The 27,555-nt window shown below is 45.4% G+C and overlaps 2 protein-coding genes and 1 long non-coding RNA gene across 5 annotated transcripts in view; 1 reads left to right on the top strand and 2 right to left on the bottom strand.

Moving 5' to 3' along the window:
- Window positions 1-507: 507 nt before the first annotated feature.
- Window positions 508-21,090, bottom strand: PHKG1 (phosphorylase kinase catalytic subunit gamma 1). 3 transcript variants are annotated; one of them, XM_048518501.1, is made up of 12 exons: window positions 20,731-21,090; window positions 17,341-17,481; window positions 15,841-16,034; window positions 14,399-14,539; window positions 14,150-14,325; window positions 10,345-10,399; window positions 7,126-7,191; window positions 6,408-6,571; window positions 4,361-4,451; window positions 3,925-4,078; window positions 3,116-3,241; window positions 508-1,674 (listed from the first exon to the last, which is right to left on the bottom strand). In XM_048518501.1, exons 4-12 carry the CDS (start codon window positions 14,479-14,481, stop codon window positions 1,423-1,425), a joined length of 1,167 nt encoding a protein of 388 aa, XP_048374458.1. In that variant the 5' UTR covers window positions 14,482-14,539; window positions 15,841-16,034; window positions 17,341-17,481; window positions 20,731-21,090; the 3' UTR covers window positions 508-1,422. The 3 variants fall into 3 exon arrangements, with proteins under 3 accessions (XP_048374458.1, XP_048374460.1, XP_048374459.1); XM_048518503.1 differs by lacking the exon at window positions 15,841-16,034; XM_048518502.1 differs by lacking the exons at window positions 15,841-16,034; window positions 17,341-17,481.
- LOC125445468 overlaps window positions 17,021-27,555 on the top strand; it is a 13,468-nt gene continuing 2,933 nt past the window's right edge. Inside the window, exons 1-2 of the long non-coding RNA XR_007246307.1 lie at window positions 17,021-17,055; window positions 27,497-27,502. This is a non-coding gene — a long non-coding RNA (uncharacterized LOC125445468). The remainder of the gene's footprint in view (window positions 17,056-27,496; window positions 27,503-27,555) is intronic.
- Window positions 21,213-26,052, bottom strand: CHCHD2 (coiled-coil-helix-coiled-coil-helix domain containing 2). Its single transcript, XM_048518506.1, has 4 exons — window positions 25,780-26,052; window positions 23,601-23,838; window positions 22,696-22,849; window positions 21,213-21,520 (listed from the first exon to the last, which is right to left on the bottom strand). The coding sequence occupies exons 1-4, from the start codon at window positions 25,827-25,829 to the stop codon at window positions 21,510-21,512; spliced, it is 453 nt and encodes a 150-aa protein (XP_048374463.1). The 5' UTR covers window positions 25,830-26,052; the 3' UTR covers window positions 21,213-21,509.

Below are 27,555 nucleotides of genomic sequence, written 5' to 3'. Positions count from 1 at the left end.
AAAAACCTCCAAAGAAGGAGACTCCACCACACTCTGAGGTAGTGTATTCCATTCCAGCCCTTACTGTCAGGAAGTTTTTCCTGATGTTTAGGTGGAATCTCTTTTCCTTCACCTTGAACCCATTACTTCTGGTCCTAGAGCAGCAGAAAACAAGCTTGCTCCCTCACCAACATGACATCTCTTCATATATCTAAACATGGCTATCATGTCACCTCTTAACCTTCTCTTCACCAAACTAAACATATCCAGCTCCCTAAGTCTCTCCTTGTAGGGCATGGATTCCAGACCTTTTACCATTTTGGTTGCCCTCCTCTGGACCCGTTCAGTTCCTGGCATTTTCTACTTATGCCTGGGGAATGCCACCGCTGTTCCGAGGCAACAAAACTGGGCTATAAGGAGCAGTGGTTTTGACCTGGGCCAAAGCAGCTTCATGTACTGTATCAAATCTAAATATTCTAGGTTTGCTTCTTTCAACAGCGAAACGTCTTCATTCATCAAGACCAAATCTTGTCCAATAAATAAAGCACATTTATTGATGTTTGGGTAGACGTTTAGAAAATGGATACATCCCCTTTCCAAAGGCACAGTGGTAATAAATGGGAATAAATATTTCAAATCCATTGGCCATTTGAGGCTAATGCTAGTTATATCTTTTCTGTGCTCAATATGGCAGGAACTTTTGCAAAGCAGGGTGAGTAGTATTTTGTTAATTGTTAGCTATGATGCAATTATTAATGGGAGGGGCATCAGACTCTTCTTAAGAGCATCTGTCCCTTTAAGAGGTACACATTTGGTAAATAGCTGATTGGTGTTTACTTGCTGGACACTTCCACCTTACAACGTTGGATGGGGAGAGTAAAAATAGGTTAAACCAATTAGTGCAGGGGTCCCTAACGCGATGCATGTGGGGGCCATGACACCCGCCATTGTTTTTAAAAAGTAGGGCTTTTGCCCAGCAATAATTCTGATTGACTGTGCAGACTTTTAAAAAATATTGTTTGGGCAGCAGTTGCCACCGCAGTACAAGGATCTACGCTGTGTTACTGAAGTTAAACTGTCAATCATTTTGCGGCTGGCTCCGCCTCCTGTGGAAGCCATTTTGTTCCTGCACCCACCATGCTGTGGTCAGAATTCCAAATGTGCCTGGACACTCCAAAAGGCTGAATTAGTGGATAACTGCAAATAGTATTTTAATATTGTTTCATTTGGCTAGCAGGGAATATAGCAGTTTGTGGTTACTTTCCCCCAAGGCCTTCGAACAAAATGCAATAGAGACTGAAAGGAAATAAAGTGTTTGAACGCTAGGGGAAGGTTTCTGCGATCTGGCTTATTCTGCTGGACAGAGAACGTGTGTATCATTTTTTCCCCGCCTTTTTTGACTGTTAACACAGTCAAAGTCCTGTGCTGACACCACATTCAGACTCAGAAGAACTCTTCCTCCGCAGCCAAGCTGAGAAGGATGGCTTTGGGTGTGTTTTCAAACAAAGCGGCTCTGTTCTGCGCCTCTCCCTTCTTCACCCAGTGGCCGTAGATCCGGAAGGCACATGCGTCGATCAGCTTGCGGACAGGTTTCAAGCCGTAGGGGTCGCGTTGCAGCACCTCGGTGGTGACCGGCTTGACGTTACGATAGTTGAGGTAGATTCGGACCGAGGCCAAGACCGTCAAGCAGATGACCTGGAAGGAAACCAAACTCCTAGCCTTAAAACTTGCAGCCGTTTGGGAACTTCAACTGGTTCAGTACTGGGTTATCTCTTAACTAATTGACAAATTGATTCCAGTTTTACAGATTTTGAGCATTACCCAAAGTAGGGTTCCCTGAATCTGTTAAAGTATATGTCCACCATAAATATCCATAGACACTGTATGTGGCCCTTGTGCAATCGAGTTTACAGCATGTACCACCTGCTGCATTGCACTTTTTCAAAGCCACTCTGGGCTCCTTGGAGGAAGGGGTGGGATAAAAACATATAGAAGAAGAGTTTGTATTTATAACCCCCCCCACACACACACACACACTTCTCTCCTGTAGGAGACTCAAAGGGGCTTACAATCTCCTTTCCTTTCCCGCCCACCCACAACAAACACCCTGTAAGATGGGTGGGGCTGAGAGCTCTGTAGAGCTGTGATTAGCCCAAGGTTACCCAGCTGGCATGTGTTGAAGTGCACAAGCTAATCTAGTTCCCCAGATAAGCTTCCACAGCTCAAGTGGCAGAGCAGGAAATCAATCCCGGTTCCTCCAGATTAGAATGCTCCTGCACTTAACCACTATGCCAGTGCTACTCTCCAATGGCTATTCAAGACCCACAAGCATAGTAACCTGAGCTATACACAGATCACGCTCCATATATTCTGCGGTCAGTAATCCAGGATAACTGTTTCACCTTGATTTGCAATTGCTAGCTGTGCTCCTGAAGCCCGCAACAGGGTGGTTTCTGGGTAACTGGCTTAGCTTGGCATGTGTCCCCAGACTGAATGAATTGGCAAAGCCAAATCGAAGCAAGGCACCATCTAGGTTTGATCCAGTTTGACAGCAGACACCTACGCCACACTTAACCCGTTTCAAACCCCTTCAATTATGAATATTTGAACCCAAATGATCTTGATATAGTTTTGCAATGGCACTTGGGTGGGTGGATGTGTATATATATATATATACACACACACACAGACACCCATTTCCCAAAGAACAGAAAGGGGGCTAGAAGTCTTGGCAATTGTTACCACCCTCTGCCGACTCCAGTTCCCAAGATTCTTTGGTGGAAGCCATGGGAGTAAAAAGGGCCATGAAACCAGCCTGTGGCATAGAATTCTGTGCAGAACAGTTCCCTGCACTGTTCTCATCCTAAGGAGAGACCATGGCTCAATGATGGAGCAATTGCTTGGGATGGAGTCCTTGGCATCCCCCAGTTTAAAATCCCCAGGAAAGATGTGAAAGACCAGACAAGTCTGTGCAGCCTCTACCGACCCTCACTGGCCTCTTTGAGTTTAAGGCAGCTTCATGTGTTCAAAGGCATTATGATCAAATTGGCTTCAAGCTGGTTGAGTGGAACAGCACAGAGTCATTGCCGGGCAGGCAGCCGTGGTTAAATAAGACCCCAGGGATAAGTTTGGGTACCCGAAATTTCCGGAATGGACTGAAGTGTCGGACTTCTTCCACTACGTATTGCTGGAAGAACTGGTGGCTGAGAGCATCTTCCACGGTGAAGCGACGTTCTGGCTTCACCACCAGGCAGTGGGCAATCTGCAAATGAAAGAAGAAGAGAAGAAGAAGAGTTTGGATTTCTATCCCCCCTTTCTCTCCTGCAGGAGACTCAAAGGGGCTTACAATCTCCTTGCCCTTCCCCCCTCACAACAAACACCCTGTGAGGTAGGTGGGGCTGAGAGAGCTCCGAGAAGCTGTGACTAGCCCAAGGTCACCCAGCTGGCGTGTGTGGGAGCATACAGGCTAATCTGAATTCCCGGGATAAGCCTCCACAGCTCAGGCGGCAGAGCTGGGAATCAAACCCGGTTCCTCCAGATTAGATACACGAGCTCTTAACCTCCTACGCCACTGCTGTAGAGTTTGGCTTTATACCCTACTTTTCCCAACCGCAAGGAGTCTCAAAGCGACTTGCAAACTCTTTCCCTTCCCCTCCTCACAACAGACACCTTGACAGGTTGGTAGGAATAAGAGAGTTCTGGGAGAACTGTGGCTGACCCCAAACCATCCAGCAGGCTTCAGTTGGAGGAGGGTGGAAACAAACCTGGTTCACCAGAGTTTGCTGCTTTTAACCACTAAACCACATTGGCTCAACTGGGGAGCGGGGATTGGTTCCAGAGATGGAAATGCCATGCTTTCTGCTGCACGACACATCAGGTTGTTACAATTCCAAGCATTGGAGTATTGCGAACACCTGCAACCTTCCTGGCATCACAATCACCTACCAGATCCTTGACGGTGTCCGACTGGTCATCCCACTCCGGGGAGCCAAACTTGTAATCTCCATTCATGATCATCCGCAGCATCAGCATCTGCTTCCGGTGCCAGAATGGAGGGGATCCGGCCAGCAAGGTGTACATGATGACTCCTGTGCTCCACCTGGTACAAGCAAAAACCCCGCCCCATTTAGATGGCTGCTAGATTTTAAAAAATCACATGTTAACACAGTTCTCTCTGTGATTCACCTCTGAAGATGCCAGCCACTCTGGCGGCAAAGAAAATTAAAGTCACATTGAAAGCGGTGTTGCTTGGCGCAGGGAATGTGGAAACTGAAAGCGGGGCTTGGGGAAATACATCCGTACAAGAAATCTTGCTGTGACAGACATTCACCCCTGCCTTGTAGCAGACACCCAGTGCATGTTGGGCCATTGTTTTGCTTACATGTCGACTTCCTTCCCATAACCTGGATGGTCTGGATCCATGGAACATTCTAATATTTCAGGCGCCAAGTAGCCAGGAGTTCCACAGATCTCTGCAAGAAAATCAATAAGACTTTTTTAACTTAAATTTTTCATGCCTTTATATTATGTAAATTTTTTAACGCTCTCGCCCTTCCTAGCTAGCTTCTCTAGCTAGCTCTCACCTTTCCTAGCCAGGTTCTCAAGGGATCCTGCTTGATCCTTATGTTTTTCTCGGTCATGACAGTTAGGAACAGAACCTCCATATTCAAAAACAGTATACCTCTGAATACCAATTACTGTGCAATAAGGGAGGTTTGTGCCCTTTATGGGTTTCCCAGAGGCATATGGTAGCCATTGTTGGCTGGGAAGAATGCTGAAATAAATGGGATTTTTGATCTGATTAGAACAGGAGTCTGCAACCTGTGGCTCTCCAGATGTTCATGGCTACAATTCCCATCAGCCGGTCTGATGGGAATTGTAGTCCAAGAACATCTGGAGAGCCGCAGGTTGCAGACCCCTGGATTAGAAGGACTTCCTTTATGGCTTCAGTTCAACTCAATATGAGAAAGTCAGACACTTCTACAGTGATCTGATTGAGGTAATTCTCACACCAGAAGGGCATGTAGTTTTATTGCAGCTTACCTAAGGGGGAAGGCTGTGGCTCAGTGGAAAAGCCTTTGTTTTGTGTGCAGAAGGTCCCAGGTTCAATTCCTGGCATTCCCGGTGGCGTGAAAGACCCCTCTCTGAGATCCTGGAGAGGCCCTGACAGTCAGCGGAGGCAATACTGACCTTGACTGAGCAATGGGCTGATTCAGTATAAGGCAACTTCAGGTGTGACGTGCGACTGGCTGCCACCCGACCAGCATTTCAAACAAAGAAGAAGAGTTTGGATTTATATCCCCCCTTTCTCTCCTGTAGGAGAATCAAAGGGGCTGACAATCTCCTTGCCCTTCCCCGCTCACAACAAACACCCTGTGAGGTGGGTGGGGCTGAGAGAGCTCGGAGAAGCTGTGACTAGCCCAAGGTCACCCAGCTGGCATGTGTGGGAGTGAACAGGCTAATCTGAATGCCCCAGATAAGCCTCCACAGCTCAGGCGGCAGAGCGGGGAATCAAACCCGGTTCCTCCAGATTAGAATGCACCTGCTCTTAACCACTACGCCACTGCACACACTATCAAAAATCCATAGCTCCTCCCCAAGACTTGCAGAACCAAAAGCAAGCGATATAAGCAAGTGGAAAAAGCAGAATAAAGAATTCCAGCTCAGAAGAAATATTCAAACTAGTTCACTTTGTATACAAGGTGTGTCCAGCTATGGCCCTAAAGATGTTCATGGACTACAATTCCCATCCACCCCTGCCAGCAAGGGAATTGTAGTCCATGAACATCTGGAGGCCCAGAGTTGGACGCCCCTGATGTACACAACCCAGATCTTCAGATTGCTGAGCAGAAACATCTGAGGGGGGATATGATTGAAGTCTATAAAATTATGCATGGGGTAGAAAATGTGGACAGAGAGAAATTTTTCTCTCTTTCTCACAATACTAGAACCAGGGGGCATTCATTGAAAATGCTGGGGGGAAGAATTAGGACTAATAAAAGGAAGCACTTCTTCACGCAACGTGTGATTGGTGTTTGGAATATGCTGCTACAGGAGGTGGTGATGGCCACTAACCTGGATAGCTTTAAAAGGGGCTTGGACAGATTTATGGAGGAGAAGTCGATCTATGGCTACCAATCTTGATCCTCTTTGATCTGAGATTGCAAATGCCTTAGCAGACCAGGTGATCGGGAGCAACAGCCGCAGAAGGCCATTGCTTTCACATCCTGCATGTGAGCTCCCAAAGGCACCTGGTGGGCCACTGCGAGTAGCAGAGAGCTGGACTAGATGGACTCTGGTCTGATCCAGCTGGCTTGTTCTTATGTTCGTATGACAGTCTGTCCTCTTTTTCCTTCTAGACCTGGGGGGACCCAAGCAGCCCTGCCCCAGCATAGTGCCCAGATTCTGTGATACGCAGGTCACGTCACCTTTGAGTTTTTCATCTCTCTGCAACTGACATGAGAAACCAAAGTCAGTCAGCTTGATGTTCATGTCGTCGTCCAGGAGGATATTTTCCGGCTTCAGGTCTCTATGAACGATGTTCATGGAATGAAGGTACTGCATCACTTCCAAGAGGGCACGCATGATCTTTCTGACGGGAGGAAAGAACTCTTTGGTCAGCTAAATGGAATTGCCCAGAAGGGAAAAAAATACATTCTGGTCTCCCATTCCTGCTCATAGTTCAAGACAGAGCACATACAGAAATTTCCCAATTTAATCCCTGGTAACTGCATTGGCGCGCTGAACTGGATAGCACAGGCTACCCAATTTCATCAGATCATGGAAGCGAAGTAGAGTTGGCCCTGGTTAATACTTGGATGAGAGACCACCCAGAAAGTCCAGGGTTGCTAAGCAGAGGCAGGAAATGGCAAACCACCTCTGCTCATCTCTTTACTGGAAACCCAAGTCAGCGACCACTAAGCACTTTCCACCATATTTCCAAATTGCACGAGTTGGGAAACAGCTTTTCTCAGGTCACAACATAGAATGATCAAAATGTCAAACCCAATGAGCATACAGATGAAGGGACAAGGCTGTGCAAAAAGAACTACAGTGGTCTTCCTGGGCATGATCTCTGCAATCATGACAACAATCCTGTAAGGTAGACCAATATTATGATCCCCATTTTGTGTTGGAACCCCTTACCTGGTTTCCTTCTCGCTCAGGGTCACTTTCTCTGTAAGGTAATCAAAGAGTTCCCCTCTTTTCATTCTGTGTTCAGGGAAGAAAAGGTGTTTTGAAAAATAAGGCAACTGTGTCTTAGCATTATCCTAGTAAAAATAGAGAAAAATAAAACAAGAGGGCAGATAGCACAAAGTCTGGGAAAAGGTAGAATGCTTAGCATGTCGATTCTAGAAGGCTGAGAGCATGGTCACCATTTCCCCCTCCTGAACCCTGATCTCTCCGGTCCATACATCAGAGCCTATTTCCTGAAAATCCCTTACCATGGGTAACTTTAAGTGACTTCTCAGGCTATAATGTGCCTACCTCTGCCAGCATAGTGTAGTGGTTAAGAGCAGGTGGATTCTAAGCTGGAGAACTGGGTTTGATTCCCCACTCTTCCACATGAGTGGCGGAGGCTTATCTGGTGAACCAGATGTGTTTCCGCACTCCTACATTCCTGCTGGGTGACCTTGGGCCAGTCACAGTTCTCTCAGAACTCTCTCAGCCCCACCTATCTCACAAGATGTCTGTTGTGGGGAGAGAAAGGGAGAAGAGCTTGAAAGCCACGTTGTGTCACCTTACAGGAGAGAAAGATGGGTATAAATCCAACCTCTTCTTCTGATGTTAAGCAGCCCCTACGGTCCAGGACAGAGCTTAGCCTGATGATCTGGCAAGATGCAGTTTGTGGAATAAACCCATGAGATGCTGTTCATTTTTTTTTCAAAGAGCCGAGGGAAATGAGCTTGTAAGACACCTTGAGTCTCCTTACAGGAGAGAAAGGTGGGGTATAAATCCAAACTCTTCTTCTGATGTTAAGCAGCCCCTACGGTCCAGGACAGAGCTTAGCCTGATGATCTGGCAAGATGCAGTTTGTGGAATAAACCCCTTGAGTGCCATTCATTTTTTTTCAGAGCGAGGGAAATGGAAGCACATGGAACGCAGCATGAGTCCTCCACCGAGAGAAAGGTGGGGTATAAATCCAAACTCCTCCTCCTCCTTCTTGCATACCTCTTGGCCACCCTTTTCTCTAAAATTGTATCCCCATATTAGCAAACCCGTTATGTAATTTTATGTAATTTTTTTCCTGTACCCTAAACACTCAGGTTGGGAAGCGCTGTCCTAGATCGTTCCAAAACCTCAAATAGGTCCAGAATCAAAACTGTAGACTTGCTTCGCTCTCACACCCCACAAAGATTTGTTTTTAAACTAAGGACAACCCACCCACAGAATTGCCTGACGTCTCTGTATGAGCCACTGTTCTAGGCATGCCTCTGGATCAGCAGAAAAAGGCAAGCTCAGAATCGTGATCAATACAGAGGAGCAACAGGATGCCTCTTCTGTGGCTGTTACTCTTCTGTGTTTCTATATTGAAAGCAATTAATGATCTAGTTACATCCAACGTGAACGGGAAGAAGAAGACGAAGAAGACGAAGAAGACGAAGACGAAGAAGAAGAAGAAGAAGAAAACGAGTAGTAGTAGTAGTAGTAGTAGTTTGGATTTATATCCCCCTTTCTCTCCTGTAAGGAGACTCAAAGGGGCTTACAATCTCCTTGCTCTTCCCCCCTCACAACAAACACCCTGTGAGGTGAGTGGGGCTGAGAAGATGCAGTGTAGGCTGGTCAGAAAGAGGTGTGATCAAAATAAGAAAACATACAGAAATGCACCAGACAGCATTCTTAAGCTCACAGGAATTGATAGCTGTAATGAATGTAATTTAGTGCACGGGGTGGCATGGGGTTACCACCATTACACAGAATCACCGTGGAAAGTCTTTCATGGTCCTTTCACAGTCCCTTCAGCCCTTTGAGATTTTATACATTTCAGAGGAGAAGAGGAGGAGTCCTTCTTCAAACATTCTCATTTGTCTGATTCTATTCCTTTCAAAGGAGTCTTGTCGCCTAAACACGCCAACCCCCAAACCTCACACAAGTACCTAGATGCTTAAAAATAGAATCGAGGAATCTTTGTGGCAGCAGAGACCTTAGCAAAGGTTATGGGAAATCTGAGCAACCAGCCCTGGGCCGGGACGCAGAAGTTGGGACACCAAACAGCTGCACTCAGCCCTCCTCGCTGGCTCTGAGATTGGCAGGGAGTGTTTATGGGCCGTTCTTGGAACGGGCACGGAATATTAAATTGCAACTCGTGGCTGCCAATGAGAACATCTGAAGGACCTTGAGGTCCATCTAGTTGAGCATCCTGCTTTTACCAATAGCCACAACCCAACAGAAATGACACTGAAGCCAGTTAGATACCAGGGAAAGCCTACAGAGAGGCCTTAGAACCCAAAATTTTTCCCAGTTGCCAACCTCATCACAACCACGTTATTAGGTATGCTGCCTTGGACTGTGGAAGTGCCATGCTGGAACAACCTCCCCTCGACCATCAGGGTCCTGTGGGACTTAGAACAGTTCCGCAGGGCCTGCAAGACAGAGTTGTTCCACTGGGCTTTTGGTGAGGCCGGCCGGTGGGGTGCCATCCCTACATATTTTTCCACCTGGAATTACATTCGGATTCGACTGCCATATGACTGGGCTACTGATATTGCTGCTACTGTTGATTATGTTTGTGTGTTGGAGGTACTGGATGTTTTAAAGTGTTTTAACTAAAATGTAATATATTTTTATTGGGATACATGGATGTGTTTGTTTAAACTGTATACCGCCCAGAGCCCTTAGGGGATAGGGTGGTATAGTAAACAAACAAACGAACAAACAAACAAATGAACGAATGAGTGAATAAATAAATAAATAAATTCCTCAGCCTTCCTTGCTGTGCTGCATTTTGGAATCTGTTATTCATCCATCCATGCTCTCTTCTGGCACTGGAGTCTGTGAAAAAATCCTTTAAGAAACAGCAGTGGGGTAAAGCATAGGAGGGCCAGAGTTGACCACAACTGGGCATAAGACCCCAGTCACCACCTTGGCAATCATCTGACTCTGCCTTCAAACTGGCATAAAAATGTCTTGTTGGCATTCAGGTTGGGTATAGTTCCATTTTAATTTTTAAAAATGCCCTGTCCCTCTAGGCTTTTTGAGTAGGTGTTGTTGCATTTTAATATTTTGACATCTTGCTGGCAGATCCATCTCCTAAATTCACATGGTTGTCTTGCATATGTGTGCAACGCGTACTATCTCAATAAACGGCTGGCCTGCGAGTGTGACTGAACGGCATATGTTAATTCCAAAACACATGATACTCACAGATCAAACACCAAGAAGAAGAAGGTGTGAGATTCGAAGCTGTCCTTCAGCTGGACTGGAAATAAAACACAGTGTCTTAAGAATGTGTGCTCACGTTGTAATGACTTGTCACCCCTGCAAACATGGCTTGTATGGCCATGTTCCAGTAGCATTCAACCCGGAAAACCCACAACACCCTAGTGATTCCGGCCATGAAAGCCTTCGACAACAAAGTGCACTGTGCTTGAAAATGGTAGTTTAACTGCTATGGCCTCTTTTTGAGGCGACTTTTAAAGCTCTAAATTGCCTGGGTTCAGATTACTGCAGACAATGTCTCCTGCTGTATGAGCCCAACTGTGAGTTAAGATTTCTGGTGAAGATAGCAAAATACCTCTATAGTCTCGACAGCCCATCTCGTCGCAGAGCATTTATGCTTGCCAGAGTAAACGCCTTTCCTTCTAAAGTTGCAATTGGGAGATTTCAAGGTGTTTTATTTGCTGACAGACGATGCCCATGCTCTGTAAATGCCGTGGATACAATACAGCATATCCTCCTAGAATGTCAGCTTCACTCTGCATTACATAGTCACTATATAACCCCGATTGTCAAAGATAAAACAAATTTGCCTTGGGCTTATGTAGTGAAGTATTTACTTAGGCCGTTTCTGCACGGGCGAAATATGACATCGTGGAAACGGGAAAAGAAACGTCAGAGGCCGAGGCGTTAGCCGCTTGCGCTATAAGCTGGCGGAGGAGTGAGCAGTCGCGCTGTCGCTGAAAACGCGTAATCTGTGGCGAAGGCGCGTATTCAAGAAATGCTTCGGCGCTCTTTTCCCACATGTGACGCTTTACCCGGCGCGCAGTAAATTGCAAACCGCCCCCACGGGGCGGTTCCCAACAATGGCGACTGCCAAAAGGCCAAGCTTGGTCACCGTCCCCCCCACACACACACACACGTTTGTCCCTGGTGATTTCCCTGCATGGTCAAGCACCTTTCCCAGATCCATGTCGCCTGTGCAGATGGTGGCTGCCCATACACACTCTGGTCTCACAGGTAACATGCACTGGGACAGACAGTAGCTGGGAGGGGAGGCAATGACAGATGGGGGACGGGCAGGACATCAGGGCAGTCCGTCCGATCGGCCAATCGCGCTGCTTAGCGAGTCTTGCGCAGCATAGCGGGCGTGGCGAGACGCGGCTTCGCACAGCGCTACTCCCATCTCGCGAACCGGCACATTTCTGCGCGGGACTCGCGGGCGCCCGCGGCTCCAGCCTGTCTGTCGCGAGCAGCTTTTTTTCGGAGGCGTCGCCAATTTCACGATGTCATCGGCGTAAAACTCCTTTACATCTGTCTGTGCGGAAATGGCCTTAGTGATGCATCTTCTGAGATAACCTTTAGGGTCGCTACATATCTAGCGGAAGTAATATCTCAAAGACGGTACTAAAATGTGTCCCTCGATGTATCAAATAGTCTAAATTACATTGATTTAATGTCTGAGGCTCATGAGAAGTTGTTCAAATCGGCTTTGATTAACATATGGATATCACAATAGGTTTCCAGAAAGTTTGTGTATAATTTATCCTAACAGTGTATTGGATGCCTCGTTGTATTGTTGTTTATGAAACGAACATACCGTATGTAGAATTATTTATGCCTAATAAAGGTTTACTGTACTGTACTGATTTCTGGTGAGGTGCTGAATACTTGTCTTTTATTCATGCTAGTTTATCATGCGCAAGGAACAGGGTCTTCTTGGCAGCTGCCCCAGTGGCTTGGAATGCCCTCTACCCTTAGGAAGTAAAGAGAGATCCTATCGCTTGCCTCTTTTAAGACACTGGCAAATTTGCCCCTGTTCTTTTAGGCGGTTGAGCGAGTGGCCTCTGTTTGATGGCAGCTTGTAGATCTGCTGATTGCTTTAGTGTCACTCTTAGTGTTCACTTTAGTGGGTTGTTATTTCTATCCTTCATAAGTCGTATGCCATTGCAAATCAACGCTGAGATGCAGGTGAGTAAAATAAATAAAGATTTCCAAATCAACGTCTGAAGCCATTCATGGAAGAGCAGCACTCTTCTAGTCCCCCATTAGTGGTTCCAGATCAATGGCCTCCCCTGTTCTATTCTCACAGTCATGAACATAGCTTAAAAATTACTATTTGGTTCATTAGCATACACTTTTTTTAAAAAAACAAAACCAAAACCTTATTTAACCAAACAGATGTGATTATGTCAGGATGGTTAAAGGACAGTGACAGTAAACAGATCTTGCATATTCACCCCCCAAACAGGATTTTACAGTTATCCATACTAAATTACAATTCCTGGGTTTCTTAGCGGAAACCATTTATTGATTTATTCAACTTTTAATCTACCTTGTCCTGACCAAGACAAACCCAGGGTGGCTTACAATGATTAGATAATTTAAAATTGCCAGTTAACTATTAAGATCCACAGTACTATACACCAGGAGGTCAAACATGAGGCCTGAGGGTCAGATCTGGCATTGTAAGAGAGCTGAGGCAATCCCTCCCTTGCTCCCAATCTGGTCTGGTGCCAAGGGGTGGCTGCCTCGTTTGGTGAGCCTCCTTGGTGAGCCTCCAAGATCCCCCACCCCCACCCCCCGCTGATCTGGGCTAGTGAGCCTGTTGGGGCCTGACCAAGTCACATTTATGTCATATTGAGCCCTTGTAACAAACGAGTTTGACACCCGTGCAATATGCTCTAAAAACTCCGATGGCGCCATAAAAACATCCAAGGGGGAACAGAAAGGGAAGGAATGACTAAAACTCTAATGAAGGAAGGGGAAATACAAACAATAAATTCAGTAATAAAAAGGAACGGAAAGGGGGAGAGGGAGGCTGGCTAGATGGAAACCGTCACTGTCCTCAACCGTGACAACAGAACTGGTTCAGTTTATACAGCAAATGTCAGAATCCACAAAGAACAGCTCAGGGTTGTCAAGTCGGCTGGAGCAGAAATTCCCCACGACTGCACCTCTACAAAAGTTAGACCAGGAAACAGTGGAGTAATTGACAGTATGCCCAAAATCTGCCACCTCACTGGCTCATAAGACTCTGGGAATGCACACTGATAGGTGGCACAATAAAAATAAGAACTCCTCATCCTAGAGTCAGCCTCGAAACAGACCACAGGGATTGCATTTGTCCAGCAAAGCTTTGCAAACTTTGCCTTCCCAGACTGGAGCTTGCCAACCCCTCAGTGGTGAGAAACACTCCCAGGAATCATAAGCCTTTGTACAAGAATGACAAACAGGCCCCAGACACTTGCTGGCAACATTTCTGCGTACCGTTAAGTGCGCAGCAGCTAGCTGGAAGGAACAAATGGACACAAATCGGATGTTAAAAAAATGGCCACCTTCCCAAGTATCCCAAATCTACTGGGAAATCCCAATATGAAATTGCTGAACTGGAATGTATATCAGTAGGCAAACCCAGACGGAATATTTCTTTGCCACTACGAGAATTAAATTGCTTAATATAACTATTCAGACTACAATATTCCCAATTATAGCCACTGTGAATGGTCCCACAGTACAGTTAGCACCTGTAGGCTCTCAGAATTTCTTCTCAGATTACGTCTGATCTCCAGACTATAGATATCCATTCCCCTGGAGGAAACGGCAGCTACAAAAAGTGGTCGCTATGACATCACATCCTTCCCAATGACATCACAACCCTTCCCAATCTCTCACTTTCTCAGGCACCACCCCCAAATCTCCAGGGATTTCCAAAACCAGAGTTGGCTTTTCTAGGTGTGAGAAATGAGCTGCTCCAGGTGCTCAGTTTTATCAGTGGGAAAATCTGACTTACTGACATTGGGATGTCCAGATACTTTCTGGAGGATGTCTATTTCCTTCAGAGTGGCTTCTCGCAATTCCTGAATTTCTTCTGGGGACAAATTCCCAGCCGTGATGTCTATAATTTTAACAGCAAATTCTTCCCTGGTAACTTTATGGATGCACCGGCGAACCACGCTGCTCACCCCTCTGGAAGAACAGACAAAGTGTTTTATGGTAGTACTGTACCTCAATCTCTAGCCAAACAGATTTATATTTTTACCTTCCCAAGATTTCCTTTGGCTCATATTTCTCATAAAATTCCCCAGAGGAATGGCCCTCGGGAAGCTCCTCGGTTTTGGTCATCTTTGTCTGATTTCACTGTTCCAAACCTTCTTGAGGTTTATTTCAGGATGACAAAATGCTGTGAGGGAAAACAGGAAAGAAACAATGTACTGTCGAAGGCTTTCACGGCCGGATTCAACTGGTTCTGATGGGTTTTCCGGGCTGCGTGGCCGTGGTCTCTTCTTTCTTATTGAAGTTGTCCTGGTGTTTGTGAAAAATTAGCAAAGCCTGGCTCCCAGTACTTAAAAAAATGGACTGATAACCCCACCTGCAAGACAATGCACTCAACCACACCTTTGCATAGCAAGTTCCACCCAAACACTTAATGATTGGTTTCCCACTCTGGGACATGGACAATATATCCCACTAAACTTTCCCTTCTCACTAGACACAGTGTGAAACAGACTTTTCTCTATGATACAGCTCTGAAGATGCCAGCCACAGATGCAGGCGAAACGTTAGGAACAAAATCCACCAGACCACGGCCACACAGCCCGGAAAACCCACCAGAATCAGGAAAGAAACAGTATTTTTTAGTATGTACTGTGTACTGCGGGATGCAAGTAAGCACGAAAGCAAGCTATCATGTCTCAAGGCTCTCCTTTGCTTCACGTTTGCCCTCGTGACAACCCTGCAGGGCAGGCTGCTTTCCAACCACACAGAATCTTCAGTGGATTGAAAGTGCATTATTCTGCATGTGCGGAAAGGGCCTTAGTGTGTGTGGTTTTACCGCATACCAATTCCTGCCTTGTATTTCAAAAGCACTTTCCCCTGCGTTCTTCCCTGCACTGCAAACCACCATCACATGCACTGATTGTAAAAAAGAAATAAAAAGTGACTGTTCTGCTACTGACATAATTTTTTTTTAAAGCTGAACCGCTTCACTGAACTCTGAGAAGTTTGCCCGTGGAGTCGTTCCATACAGCAATCATTTTAATTCAGATCAGCCACCGCATTCTATTTGTATCACAAAAAATAGCTCAACATGTAAAAACACTATGCATGTGCAGAGTGCTTTTCTATCAGAAGCCACTCAGAACATAAGATCTACATGCAGAACTTCCAAGCAGTGGCTAGCCTGGCCTGTTGACACGGAGTTTTGACCTTGATTCAGTACGATGTTAGGGCTGGTCATGATTTCTGTACAGTAAGAGGAAAAACACTGCACAGTAAGAGGGAAAAGACTCTGCTTAACAGTGCTGCCATCTGTCATTATCACAACACTTGTTCCTGGACCGAATTTTGGTTGCTGCTCAAAAACGACCTAGTCATTTTTAGTACTCTTAACTTAGAAGTAAACAGCTGTTACCTATGAAGTTGCACGTTTATCTTTTTTTATAGACCAGGCTGGACTTCTTGACCGAGAAAGCGGGCACTCACCATAACCTTTCCCTTTCAGAATCCTCTCTCTTCTAACCGATTGCCAGAAAATGTCAGGGGGGAGCGTGACAGGTAATCCAGAGGACGAGGCGTCAAAGCCAAACCGGACACGATTCGTGAGTCTCAGGCAGACAATAACAAACCGGCCGTTCTGTCTTCTGTTAATTCACGGCCAGTCGGTCCCCCTGTGCGGACTGCAATGCCAAAAATAAAAAATTGCAATGCAACTTGGGCCCTGTTCCAAGCCCTCTGATTTGAACGCTCTTGACAGCCTGAAGTATTTAAGAGTGACCCAGAGCCGAGGTGAGCCGTAGAAATTCTCCTGTAGGCAACAGCGCAACCCCAAGTCATTCAATAGGACTGCTGGCGTGGGTGCTGCCTTTGAAGAGGGTGACCGTGCTTAAAATGATTAAAACCGAATGTTTCATCCTCAAGAAACTGATGCCCAGCAGAAGTATAGATGCATGTAAGCTGGGGCTCCTGGTATGCACAGCAAACTTCAGCTATCCATTCAAAAAATAAGCTGCTAACCATCATACCTGTGGAAGTATGGTTTGAAGCCGGTGAACCACAGCTACTGAAACCAGCTCAGAATTAGAATTCCAGAAAGATTTTCAGTGATCACGGTGAATATGAGGGGCATTTCCAACCTTTGCCCCTCAGCAACCACCAGCAGCCAATCCATGAATGTTGAATAGTTGGGTTTTTGTACCCCGTTTTTCTCTTCCTTTAAGGGGTCTCAAAGTGGCTTATACTCACCCCACAACAGGCACTTTGCGAGGTAGGTGGGGCTGAGAGACATCTGAGAGAACTGTGACTGGCCCAAGCTCACCCAGCCTTTTTGAGAACTACTACCTGCTTTTGAATTACTGCCTCTCTGCCACATCTGAAAAGTGCATTTAGATTTATGGACTTTAATGGACAATTACGTACTGCCTGTTTGTGCTTTATTTTCTCAGTTGAGCATCACTGCTTTTGTTGCATTTCATAACCATGTTTTCATCTCATTAGAGCCAGAATTGTGTTTATAAAGCAACCTAGGAAACATATGCAAGAATGTATTTTCTCTTAAGAATTTGGTTACAGGTTGTTGTGGGTTTTCTGGGCTGTATGGCCATGGTCTGGTAGATCTTGTTCCTAATGTTTCGCCTGCATCTGTGGCTGGCATCTTCAGAGGTGTATCACAGTGAGAAGTCTGTTACACACTGTGTCTGTGTCACACACTTGGGTTTTGTATGAACAGGAATGTTGACATTAGTGACTGTACTGAATCCCTTGGTGGGACTTTTATGCAAAGTAGCTGTACCGAGTTTCCTAGACTTGATATTAATTTCTTAATATTTTCTGTAGTTAAAAAAAAGCAATGCAAGAGTTGTGTGCAGAGAAGTACACTGCGGAATTTTTTGGGACAGTGCTGTGAATATGTTGCTACCCAGATATCCTGGTTTGCCTGTAATTCAACTCACTACTGTAACAATGGTACAATATGAGATTACTAACTTGGTCTATAAACTGTCAGAGATAGGTTGGGATTGCGGGCCATTTTTCATTACAACACTTCCTCTTTCAAATTTCCTCCAGCGATTCGACTATTTAGGTACCAGGTGAAGAGGATGTCATATTCGATTCGATTTCGAATACCTTTAATGGCATATAAATAGTTTAAGATTAACTTTGCAAGATAATAACAGCCTTTACAACTTCTGACGAGTTAAAATAACACCATTTTAAAATTTAGCCACCGCTTCCAACAACTCGTAGTTGTGGCTGTTTAAAAGATATATAACCTTCTGTTTATCTGTAATGCCTTCACTTCCATGCAGGAAGGGGATTATGTGCTTCTTCCTACCTATCTCATAAAAAGGACAATTCAACAACATATGAGATACTGTTTCCACAGAACCCATGCCACACGGGCATTTCCTTTCTTTATGTGGGATTCCAAGGTGGCGTCCAAGGCTAAAGGAAGAAGGCAGGGCATTACACCTAGCTAAGGTGATTGCTCTACGCCACCGGGCCTCAACCAGGAGATAAAGGTACTGGGCTACAATTAATCTATCCACAGGTATTCCCAGAGAGATTGGGGAACAGGTTTTATTAGCTTCCTCTAGCATCTGTTGAAACTCTCTGTCAAAAAGTCTCTTCTTGATAGCCCCATAGACCTCCTGCTCTGTTAACATTAGCAGGTCCTCCAAGGAAATGCCCAGCTCATTAAGTTTGGCTTCAATTTTAACCCACCACTGGGTTGTGTGGAGGATGGAGCGTCCCTGGGATGGATGTCATATTCCAAATGTAGAAAGGCACTGACTGGCCGGGGGTCTGTGTCATTCCACCCACCAACCCACCCGCAGCATTTTGCTAATGCTGCTTCTGAAGGACTTTACTAGTCATGGTTTAGACTGCCTTACCAAGTTTATTTGGTTTGCACTTAACATCTGCTACTGTGCTATTCTTCAAGTTTTAAGCCCCTTGGAGAGCCTTAGTAGGGATGTACAAGGTACAGAATGTGACAATGTGCTGCTCGCAGCCTACATTTTATTAGCAATATATTGAAGGATGCTGCTGTTAATTCTATCCCTGCTATTACATCAAATCACATTCTGTAGTTTACCTGAGCAAACCCAGTTGCAGAATTTGCACAAGCAAAGGTATGTTCGTTTTATTTCTACCCTGCTCTTTTCTGAAAAGACTTCAGCCATTTACACACTTGTAATCTGCTTATCATTGAGTGTATATCTCCTCAGGCTGGATTCTCGGTTGCACAAAATCCACTCTTCAGAACTCACCACACTCAGATCAGAGAATCTCATTTCTGAAAGCTCTCAACATGTACTTTTTCCTCTCCCTTTGCAGGGAAAGCAAAGGCAATCACCATGCATTAGGCTTTCTTTGGGTTTTCTCTCTGCCTTCCCCCACCCACGCCACAACAGTTCCTCCCACTATTCGGGCCACCATTTAAGGATGAAGACCTATCTATCCTGAAATTGACATGAAGTTGAAGATCTCTCTACAGCGAAACTGATATGAAATTGACCAGGTCTAAAAAAGTAGTTGAACCAAAGGGCAACCAAAAAAAAAAAAGCAGGCAACCTTCACAAACATCATGGAAGCAGATGAGCAAAATTGCGGCTTGGCTAGGGACACTTAGCAGAAGAATCCCTGCTCAAACAAAAAACCACAGGAAAACTCCACAGTAAAGCAAACATCCGTGGGGTGCAATAGTACATGCATAAATGCCCTTCATCTTTAGTAACCTCCTGGGGCTGGTTTAAAGCCTTCTAAGGCATCTATTTCACTCAGATCTTATTTCTTTCAGTACCCAGCAGGCTACTAGAACAGTGATGGCGAGCCTATGGCACGGGTGCCAGAGGTGGTACTCAGAGCCCTCTCTGTGGGCACGCATGCACAGGGTTCGTCATGTGATAATAGTGTAATTCAGTGATTCCCAAAGTGGGCGCCACCGCCCCCTGGTGGGTGCTGCAGCGATCCAGGGGGGCGGTGATGGTCGCAGTAGAAACATTAATACATATATCTTTCTGTTTAATTGCTATTAAAATTTTAAAAAAATAATTTCCAGGGGGCGCTAAGTAATATTTTTTCTGGAAAGGGGGCGGTAGGCCAAATAAGTTTGGGAACCACTGGTGTAATTATTTCAGGGAGATTATTAGCATTAAACCTAAGACCTAGTTTTGGGGAAGCAGTGTAGGAAACCCTGTTAAGCGCTGTTAAACCCTACTGATTTTCATGGGAAGAACGAAAGTGTAATCCTTTACCTGAGAGTAAGCTTGGTTGCTGGCAATGGGGTTTGCTTCTGAGTAAACCCTCCTAGGGTTGTGATTCACCCGTCTGAAGCGTTGCACAGTTGCTTCAAAGCAAAGCCACCGACTGCCACCAAGCTTACTCCCGAGTAACGTGTGCCTTTGAGCCAATCGTTCTTTCTATACTAAAACTTCAGTATTCAGGTTAAATTGCCATGTTGGCACTTTGCAATAAATAAGTGGGTTTTGGGTTGCAGTTTGGGCACTTGGTCTCGAAAAGGTTCGCCATCACTGTACTAGAAGAACACCAAGACGATTAGCTGTGGTGGGTTCACTCTGATTCTACAATTTATTCAGGTCACCAACTCCAGGTTTTCCTCCCACAAATTTATTTTTGTAGCTTAAATCAGAGTGAGGGCATAATACACTACACACTTCATTGCCCTTTTTAGTCTATCCGCAACAAATATATCAATGATATCCTGTCAGGCCCGACAGAAAGTGAGGAAGAGAAAGTCTGCTTTCTGATGGCCGATGTGTATGCTGAAGTTACATCCAAAGTAGCAATATTTATGTTTTTAGCACCGAAAATCAGAGAAAGATTAACTGATGTTCTAAACACACAAGCTAAGTTGGAATAAAGGTGGTTAAAAAAAACCCCTTAAAATTACAACCAGATCCTGCTAGAAGTAAATATAGGATACTCCGCTTTGGCAACTTAACGCTTTAGCATTGTAATGCTTCTGTACTCTACAGCTAGAAAAATTTTCACAATGTGTTTTATATTTTTGTAAACTGTGGGGAGTAGGGCTTTGGCTGAAGTATCTGTTTATGTGTGTATTGCCTATGGCTAATAAACATTGAGAGTGTGAAAATGTATTTTTGTTTTCTGACTGTTTTGTGCATTGAAAAAAATGCAGGTCTCTCTCAAATGAGGGAGGAAGTGTGGGAAAGGCTGCTCTTCATGAGTCCCCTGCTTTATGAAGTTAAGGCCAAAGACAGAAATTCCCTCCGTTCTTGTTCCCTTCTGAGCATTACTATCAAGAGGCCGAAGGATTTATTAAGCCCCCCCCTCATTAGCGACTGTTAATTGCCCTACCGCTGCCCTAAAGACCAAGCTCCGCCTATTCACCTCCATTGTGATCCCGACAGCCACTGATGCTAGCGAGACCTGGAAGGCATCAACAGGTATCAACAACAGGCTCGACGTATTCCAGCAGGAGTGCCTACGCCAAATCCTGAAGGTCCAATATTATGATCGCATCACTAACGAAGAGGTGCTCCAAAGGAGCGGCATGTGCAAACTCCATATCATCGTTGAACACAGAAGACTTGGACCAGATGGCCACGTCCTTCGCATGGAGAACGGTTGGATCCCAAAAACGGCAATGAGGTGGTTTCCTCCTGATGCCAAATGACAGCGAGGATGCCCCCGAAACACTTGGGAGGAGAACATTTGAGCAAGACCTGAAAAAACTTGATATTGCATTGGAAGAGGCTGAAACACTCACCCAAGACCGGAAAGGCTGAAGAGCACTTGTTGCCTGATATGCTACTTAGCTTGGGAGGATATAACTAACTAAATTCGCGACAGACCAGGTACTTCAGGACACATTTTTCTGAACAGCAATCAACTTTTATTCTAAGGCTCAAGTCAGCACACCACTAACAGGCAGACGAGCAAGGACGGACAGTGTGGTTGGGCCCACCCCTCTAGCCCCCCAATGGATGCTGAACTAGATCACCACCATCTTTTCCCCAGGGAAAAGGACTCCATGCTCTTGCGGGGGAGCAGCTGGTCAGCTGGTTGCAAACAAATGAGAAATGCTAGACAGCTTTTTCGTCTTCAAAGAGAATTTTACTAGTGAAGCATCATTCGTTAATGGATTTGGACTTCGTTCCGCCCAGCTGCTAGGCTAGACCTGTGGATTGAGAAGAACAAAAGAAAGACACTGATGAGCATCAGAGGTCATTGGCCAGAAAAAAATCAAAGCATTCAGCAAATAACTGTTACCCTATGAGGCGGTGATCTGCAACATGGTGCCCAGTGTTCCCACTGATAGATTTGGTGCCCATTTGCCTCTTTCCCAAGGGAGAGTCAACCCTGGCTTTCCTGCATTTGGCTGGAACAGGAGACCTCAGCAACAACTGACTTCATAGGAGAAGGGATGCTCAGGTTGCAATTTCCCAGCATTCTCTGAGCGCCCCCAATCCTCTACCTCTTGTGGTGACACCAACTCCCCGTCCTCAAAATTCTATGAGGGCCCCACAGGATTGAAAACTCTATGAGGGCCCCACAGGACAAGGGAAAAAGCAGCCCTTATCTATTCAATCATTTCCAGTTCTTACAGAAGGAATTATTGGTTTTAAGTTTCAGTCTTATCTGTCAGGTAGCTGTATTGGAAACTTTGAAAACTGCTCCAAGCCTATACAGGGACGAGCAGTATATACATCTAACAAACCAAATCCAATACAGCATTCTTTTTGATCACAAATGGAACTTTAAATGCGAGTATAGAAGAGCACGAAGCTTTGATCAAAGACTGAAGACATCAGGCTGGGTACTCAGTCTACACCAAATACTGACATGGCATTATTCGTCATTTGTGCTAGTGTCGGACTTCCAGACACAATGGATTGTAGAGAGAACCAGAAAGGTGCCAGGTTTGATTATGAAAGTTTGACTTCAGAAGCCTGTCAGTTACTTGGGGATGGGTGGAGGTCAGACAGTATATGCTCTTCAGGAAACTGTACAGCCTGGTTATTAAAAAGAGAACCTTTCTATAACAATAGCTGTATTGAAATTCAAAACCTACACATTTTGGCTTTTTACAATCCCACATGCAACTGTTACTGCTATTATCTAAATCAGTGCAGCGTTACTGTTTCTTTCCATCAACAATCTGTATATCAACTGGTTATGGTCCTCTTGTTTTTTAATTTTTTAAGGATGGAAGCCTGAACCAACCTTGAATCAACTACCTGAAACTGACTTCCGTTGGGATCAAACTCAGGTTGTAAACAGAGCTTTCGACTGCAGTGATGCAGCTTACTTCTGTGCGTTACAAGACTCCTTGCCCCAAAATACGCTCCTTACCATTTGCAAAACGGCACTGCTTCAAGACCTCGCTGAACCCCTCACACAGCTTCAGATCCGACTGGTTCTGGGCACACTCCAGGAATTGCTTCATTTCATACTGGCAGGGTGTGTACTGAGACTGCTGCGCTGCGGGCTGGGCAGCCTGCGGCTCCTGATGGGGAAGCACAACAGAAATTAGATGGCAGGAGAGAGCTTAATTTGGATTGATATCTCCCGTTCTCTCCTGTAAGGAGACTCAAAGGGGCTTACAATCTCCTTTCCCTCCCCCCACACCACACCCTGTGAGGTGGGTGGGGCTGAGAGTGGTTCAGAAAACCTTCAGAAATGGACTAAGTGAGACTCAGTTGAAAGAATTGGGAGGAGTTTTTGAAGAGTATAGTGGGGTTTCTTAGTTGTCTCCCCTTCTTCACAAGTCCCCAGTTTGCTTAACTGTTGTTTCACAGAAAGCTTCCGCTGCCCTCCTAAAGCATTCAGATTAAAAGATGACAACAAAAATCTTGAGAGCTGAACTGTTTTCATTTAGTATTCTGTTCTCACTCAACACATACGTTAAAATAATTTATTGCAGAACAGCTACTGCGTTTGTTGTTGTGCATTCTTTTGACTTCCAGACCTCCAAATACTCTGGGACATAAAGACCGCTGTGGGGCCTTATTCAAGGAGGCATTTATTTCTCATTTCTTCCTTTGATCCCAAAGGTCAGAGTTCACTCCCACCAGCCAAACCTGTTGCTAACTCAAAGGATAAGCCTTGTTCCTTGGGTGAGAAGTGAGTGCCGGCCCAACAACTTCCCAACATTTCTTTTTGGTATGGGGGTGGTGGGAGAAGAGTTACGTGGGACTAAGTTTTACTCACCACGTATAAAAACCAGCAAGGCAGAAAACGTCCCCCTCCACACTTACCTGGTAAGTGATGTCTGGCCTTGCAGCTTCAGAGCCGCCCCCAAATCCTCCAGTCATTGCGTGTCCGAGCGTGTGCCCGACAGCAGAGCCCACAGCCACGCCAGCAGCTGTGGTAGCCATCTGGGCCATCAGGCCTGGCTGCCTGGGGGCAGGAGAAGCCACTGCTGACGCAGGTGCGGGTGCTGGGACAGGGGCATGCGCAGCTGGTGGTGCTGCTGCTCGCATTGGTGGAGCCCGGCTGTGAAGGCAAGGGAAAAATTTGCATATCCAGAATTGCTTGCTACTCAGTGAGATAAAGTTTAAACAGATTTTTCTTTTAAATGGCTCCTGGCCTTGAATATGCAGGGAAAAGTTCTCTTACTCAGTTTACTTCCATTTCCACTCTAACACCTTTGTTGTCAATATAAGTGGAACTGAAGAAAGGAGAAAGCAGGAATACAGTGTCCTGCTTAAAGTGCAGGGTAACATATTTTCATCTTGCCCTCTCTCCAAGGAGGCAGGGCATTTGAACCAAGATCTGCCCCTCCTTCTTAGTCTAATGATTTAAACATAAACCACACATGCCACAACTTCTAACCTTTGCTTACATGAACGTTTTCACAGCAAATGTTTAATGTACATTGTTATGGAGGAAAGTGCAGTCAAGTCACAGGTGATTTACGGCAATTCCATAATGTTTTCAAGGTAAGAAATTAATAGAGGCAGTTTGCCATTGCCTACTTCTGTGTAGAAACCCAGGACATCCTTAGTGGTCTACCATTCAAGTACTAACCAGGGCTAACACTGCTTATCTTCTGAAATCTGATGAGGTAGGATATGCCTAGGCCATTCACTTCTAATAAAGAATAGAGGAGGATCTTAGGGTAGCTTCACACAACTATGTGTAATCCCTCATGAGCAAACAAATAGGGAGTGTACACCTGTATGAAACATAAAGAATTACCTAGCCCCTTAAAGACTTCCAGTTTGCCTCTCTTATGAGGTGACATGACAGCCATGTTCAGATATTTGAATGGTTGTCATGTTGGTGAGGAAGCAAGCTTGTTTTCTGCTGCTCCAGAGACCAGGAGTTCAAGGTGAAGGAAAAGAGATTCCACCTAAACATCAGGAAAAACTTCCTGACAGTAAGGGCTGTTCAACAGAGGAATGCACTGCCTCCAAGTGTGGTGGAGTCTCCTTCTTTGGAGGTTTATAAAGAGAGGCTAGATGGCCATCTGTGAGGAGCGCTTTGATTGTGTGTTACTGAATGGCAGGGGGTTGGACTTGATGGTCCTTAGGCTCTCTTCCAACTCTATGATTCTCATTCAGAACACAATAATTGCTTTTTGAAATCTGCAAGTCAGAGCCCCAATTCAAGCCATAAATGGGCAGGGATAAGGTTTTGCCTGTGGGGTGATCAAGGTTAACAGTGCCCATTATTAGATAGCTCAGATACCACTTGAAATAATCCAAAATTCCAATTCTTGTCATTTCCCCCCTCTATAGAGGCAATACATCTGTAACATTTCACTAAGAATATCCCTTTGAGATCAGCGGTCAAAACGTCTTCAGTCAAATGAAAGTGTTACAAAACAGCTCGTCTCTTTAAGCTGGTTAAACATTCACAGATAAGGCCTGTTGCCCAACTCATCAGGTCAGAGAAAGGATTAAACCAATGAAAGAACCTTGATGCCAGGAGGCCGTGTTCTTATTTCTTTATCACTTTAGTCTTCAGAATAATGAGATCAATGCCAAGGCTAAGCAGATTGGGCCCTACAGACATCCTAGAAAGGAAACCGCCTAGGAATCATAGGCAAGCCGAGCAAAGTTTCTTTGACGAAATTCATCAGACCTTACATTTATTGTGAACTCAAGTTTGAGCTTCCTTCCGTTCTAAGGGGGTCCCACCAATATTAAAACAGCTTTTCCCTTGCGGAAAGGGCAATGTTTGAGGGAAGAAAGAGTCCTTGGAGAGCGGCTAGATCAGGGGTCTGCAACCTGCGGCTCTCCAATTGGCCATGGGTGGCAGGGGCTGATGGGAATTGTAGTCCATGAACATCTGGAGAGCCGTAGGTTGTAGACCCCTGGGCTAGATCCAACCCAATGAGGACGATACCCATGTTGGGCCTGTTCATTCCGCACATGCGCAGCATACTATCTACTCTTGCGTCTGACCCTGTGGCGTTCCCTTCCCCATTACCTGGCCGGTGGGGCCATGCGGGATGTCCGGCTTCGGCTTCCCCGAGGCATAATGACGACGGCACTAAATGAGCTTCGTTCTAGGGTCGCTTCTTCTCTCTAGCTTCCCTGTCTCCGCTGCGACGTGCTTTTTTTTGGTTCGTCTTCCGCTTCCGGTCAACCGACAACCCTCCCCCCTTTTCTCAAGGTCGCCGGCAAAACGCTGCTCCTCGCTTCAACTGCGCCTGCGCAACTTTTGACAACGCCATAAGGCTTGCGCCGCGGCCTAGAGGCGGGAGGGACGCGCTTGACCCCGCCCCTTATGTCAGAAAGAGACAGGGAGATGGGCGGGGCCACACCTACTATGTCAGAAAGAAAGGCGGGCCGACTCTATTTTCATTCTTGGAAATGGGCGGGGCTACACCTAATATCCCGGGGTGGCCAACCTATGGCACCCCAGATGTTCATGGACTACAGTTCCCATCAGCCACTGCAAGCATAGCCAATTGGCCATGCTGGCTGGGGTTGCTGGGAATTGTAGTCCGTGAACATCTGGAGTGCCATAGGTTGGCCACCCCTGTAAGCAATGTACTAGATCGGGGATTACAAAAACTAGAAAAGGGGAAAAAATCAGACATCCTGTGTCCGTCAGTTCCCTCCCCCTTTTTAAATTAGGACCCTTCAGTCCAGCTAACTGCTAATTTTGTTCTAGCTAACTGCATAAAGAATTCACATTTGAAATTCACTCATTCTCCTGGCTTTCTGCAAGTGACACAAAAAAGGAATGATACAAGAGGGCTTTTTTATGCAGGCAACAGGGTACCACTTCTACAAACGGCTTCACAAAGTTACTTTACAGACTGAGGCCTGGACTTCTTTTTATAGCTTGCAGGCACTGGGATCCTACCATGGAATTCTGCATCATTTCATGTGTGTTAATACTTATGCTTTGCTTCAGTTCAGGTTTGGGTTTTTTTGCCTTCTGGTTGGTTCTACAACCCTAATTCTTATTGTATTGTTTACCGAATGTGCCATCCATCAACTGAATTGATGAACTCTGTGTAATAACCTGCCTTGAGTCTGAATGAGAAAAGCAGACTACAAAGTAAATAAGATTATTTGATTTCTGCCTGTCAAGCTCATGGACAAGTTGATGGACATTTCTTTCTTAAGGATGATCTTTGACAACTTAAACCTGAAAGGAACTGTGTATTTTTTTTAAAAAAAGCACACACATGGAGGATACACTACAAAACAACAATCAATTTTATGCCTTGCAGTTGATTGCTGAGGAGGGCAAGCTTGGGGGTCAGTTTACCTACTCAAGGAAGGCTCCAGGCATTGAGTTAAGGATTGCAGATACATTTGAAGATGACCCCCATCTCAAAAGTGATTTGCCTCATAAGGTGCTCATGGGGATTTGAATGACTTGGGGCTCCGTCTGGAGCCAAATACAGCCTTGCAGGAAAACATCCCACTGGTGCAATTTGAACAAATGTGAATGAAATGACTCTCTGATCTCAAGTGGGCCAGATATGCTTATTTGTATTATTGGTTTTGTATTGTATTGTTTTTAGCATGTATTGTTGTTTGCCGCCCTGAGCTCTGTTGGGAAGGGAGGGATATAAATAAATAAATAAATAAATAAATAAATAAATAAATAATAAAACTAAAACATTTGATTTACTTTCAGAGTGTATACCTCTGGAGCTGGATGCCCCTTAGTGCCGCCGCAAAAGCTAGAAGTCCCAGCTGTGGGAAATGGGGAGTAAGCCCATTTGTAGCCAGTTGAACTTAA

The sequence above is a fragment of the Sphaerodactylus townsendi genome, linkage group LG16 (genome assembly GCF_021028975.2).
Source record: "Sphaerodactylus townsendi isolate TG3544 linkage group LG16, MPM_Stown_v2.3, whole genome shotgun sequence".
Classification (NCBI taxonomy): domain Eukaryota; kingdom Metazoa; phylum Chordata; class Lepidosauria; order Squamata; family Sphaerodactylidae; genus Sphaerodactylus; species Sphaerodactylus townsendi.
Note: the sequence above shows the minus strand (reverse complement) of the source record. Positions and strands in the feature narration are given on the sequence as shown.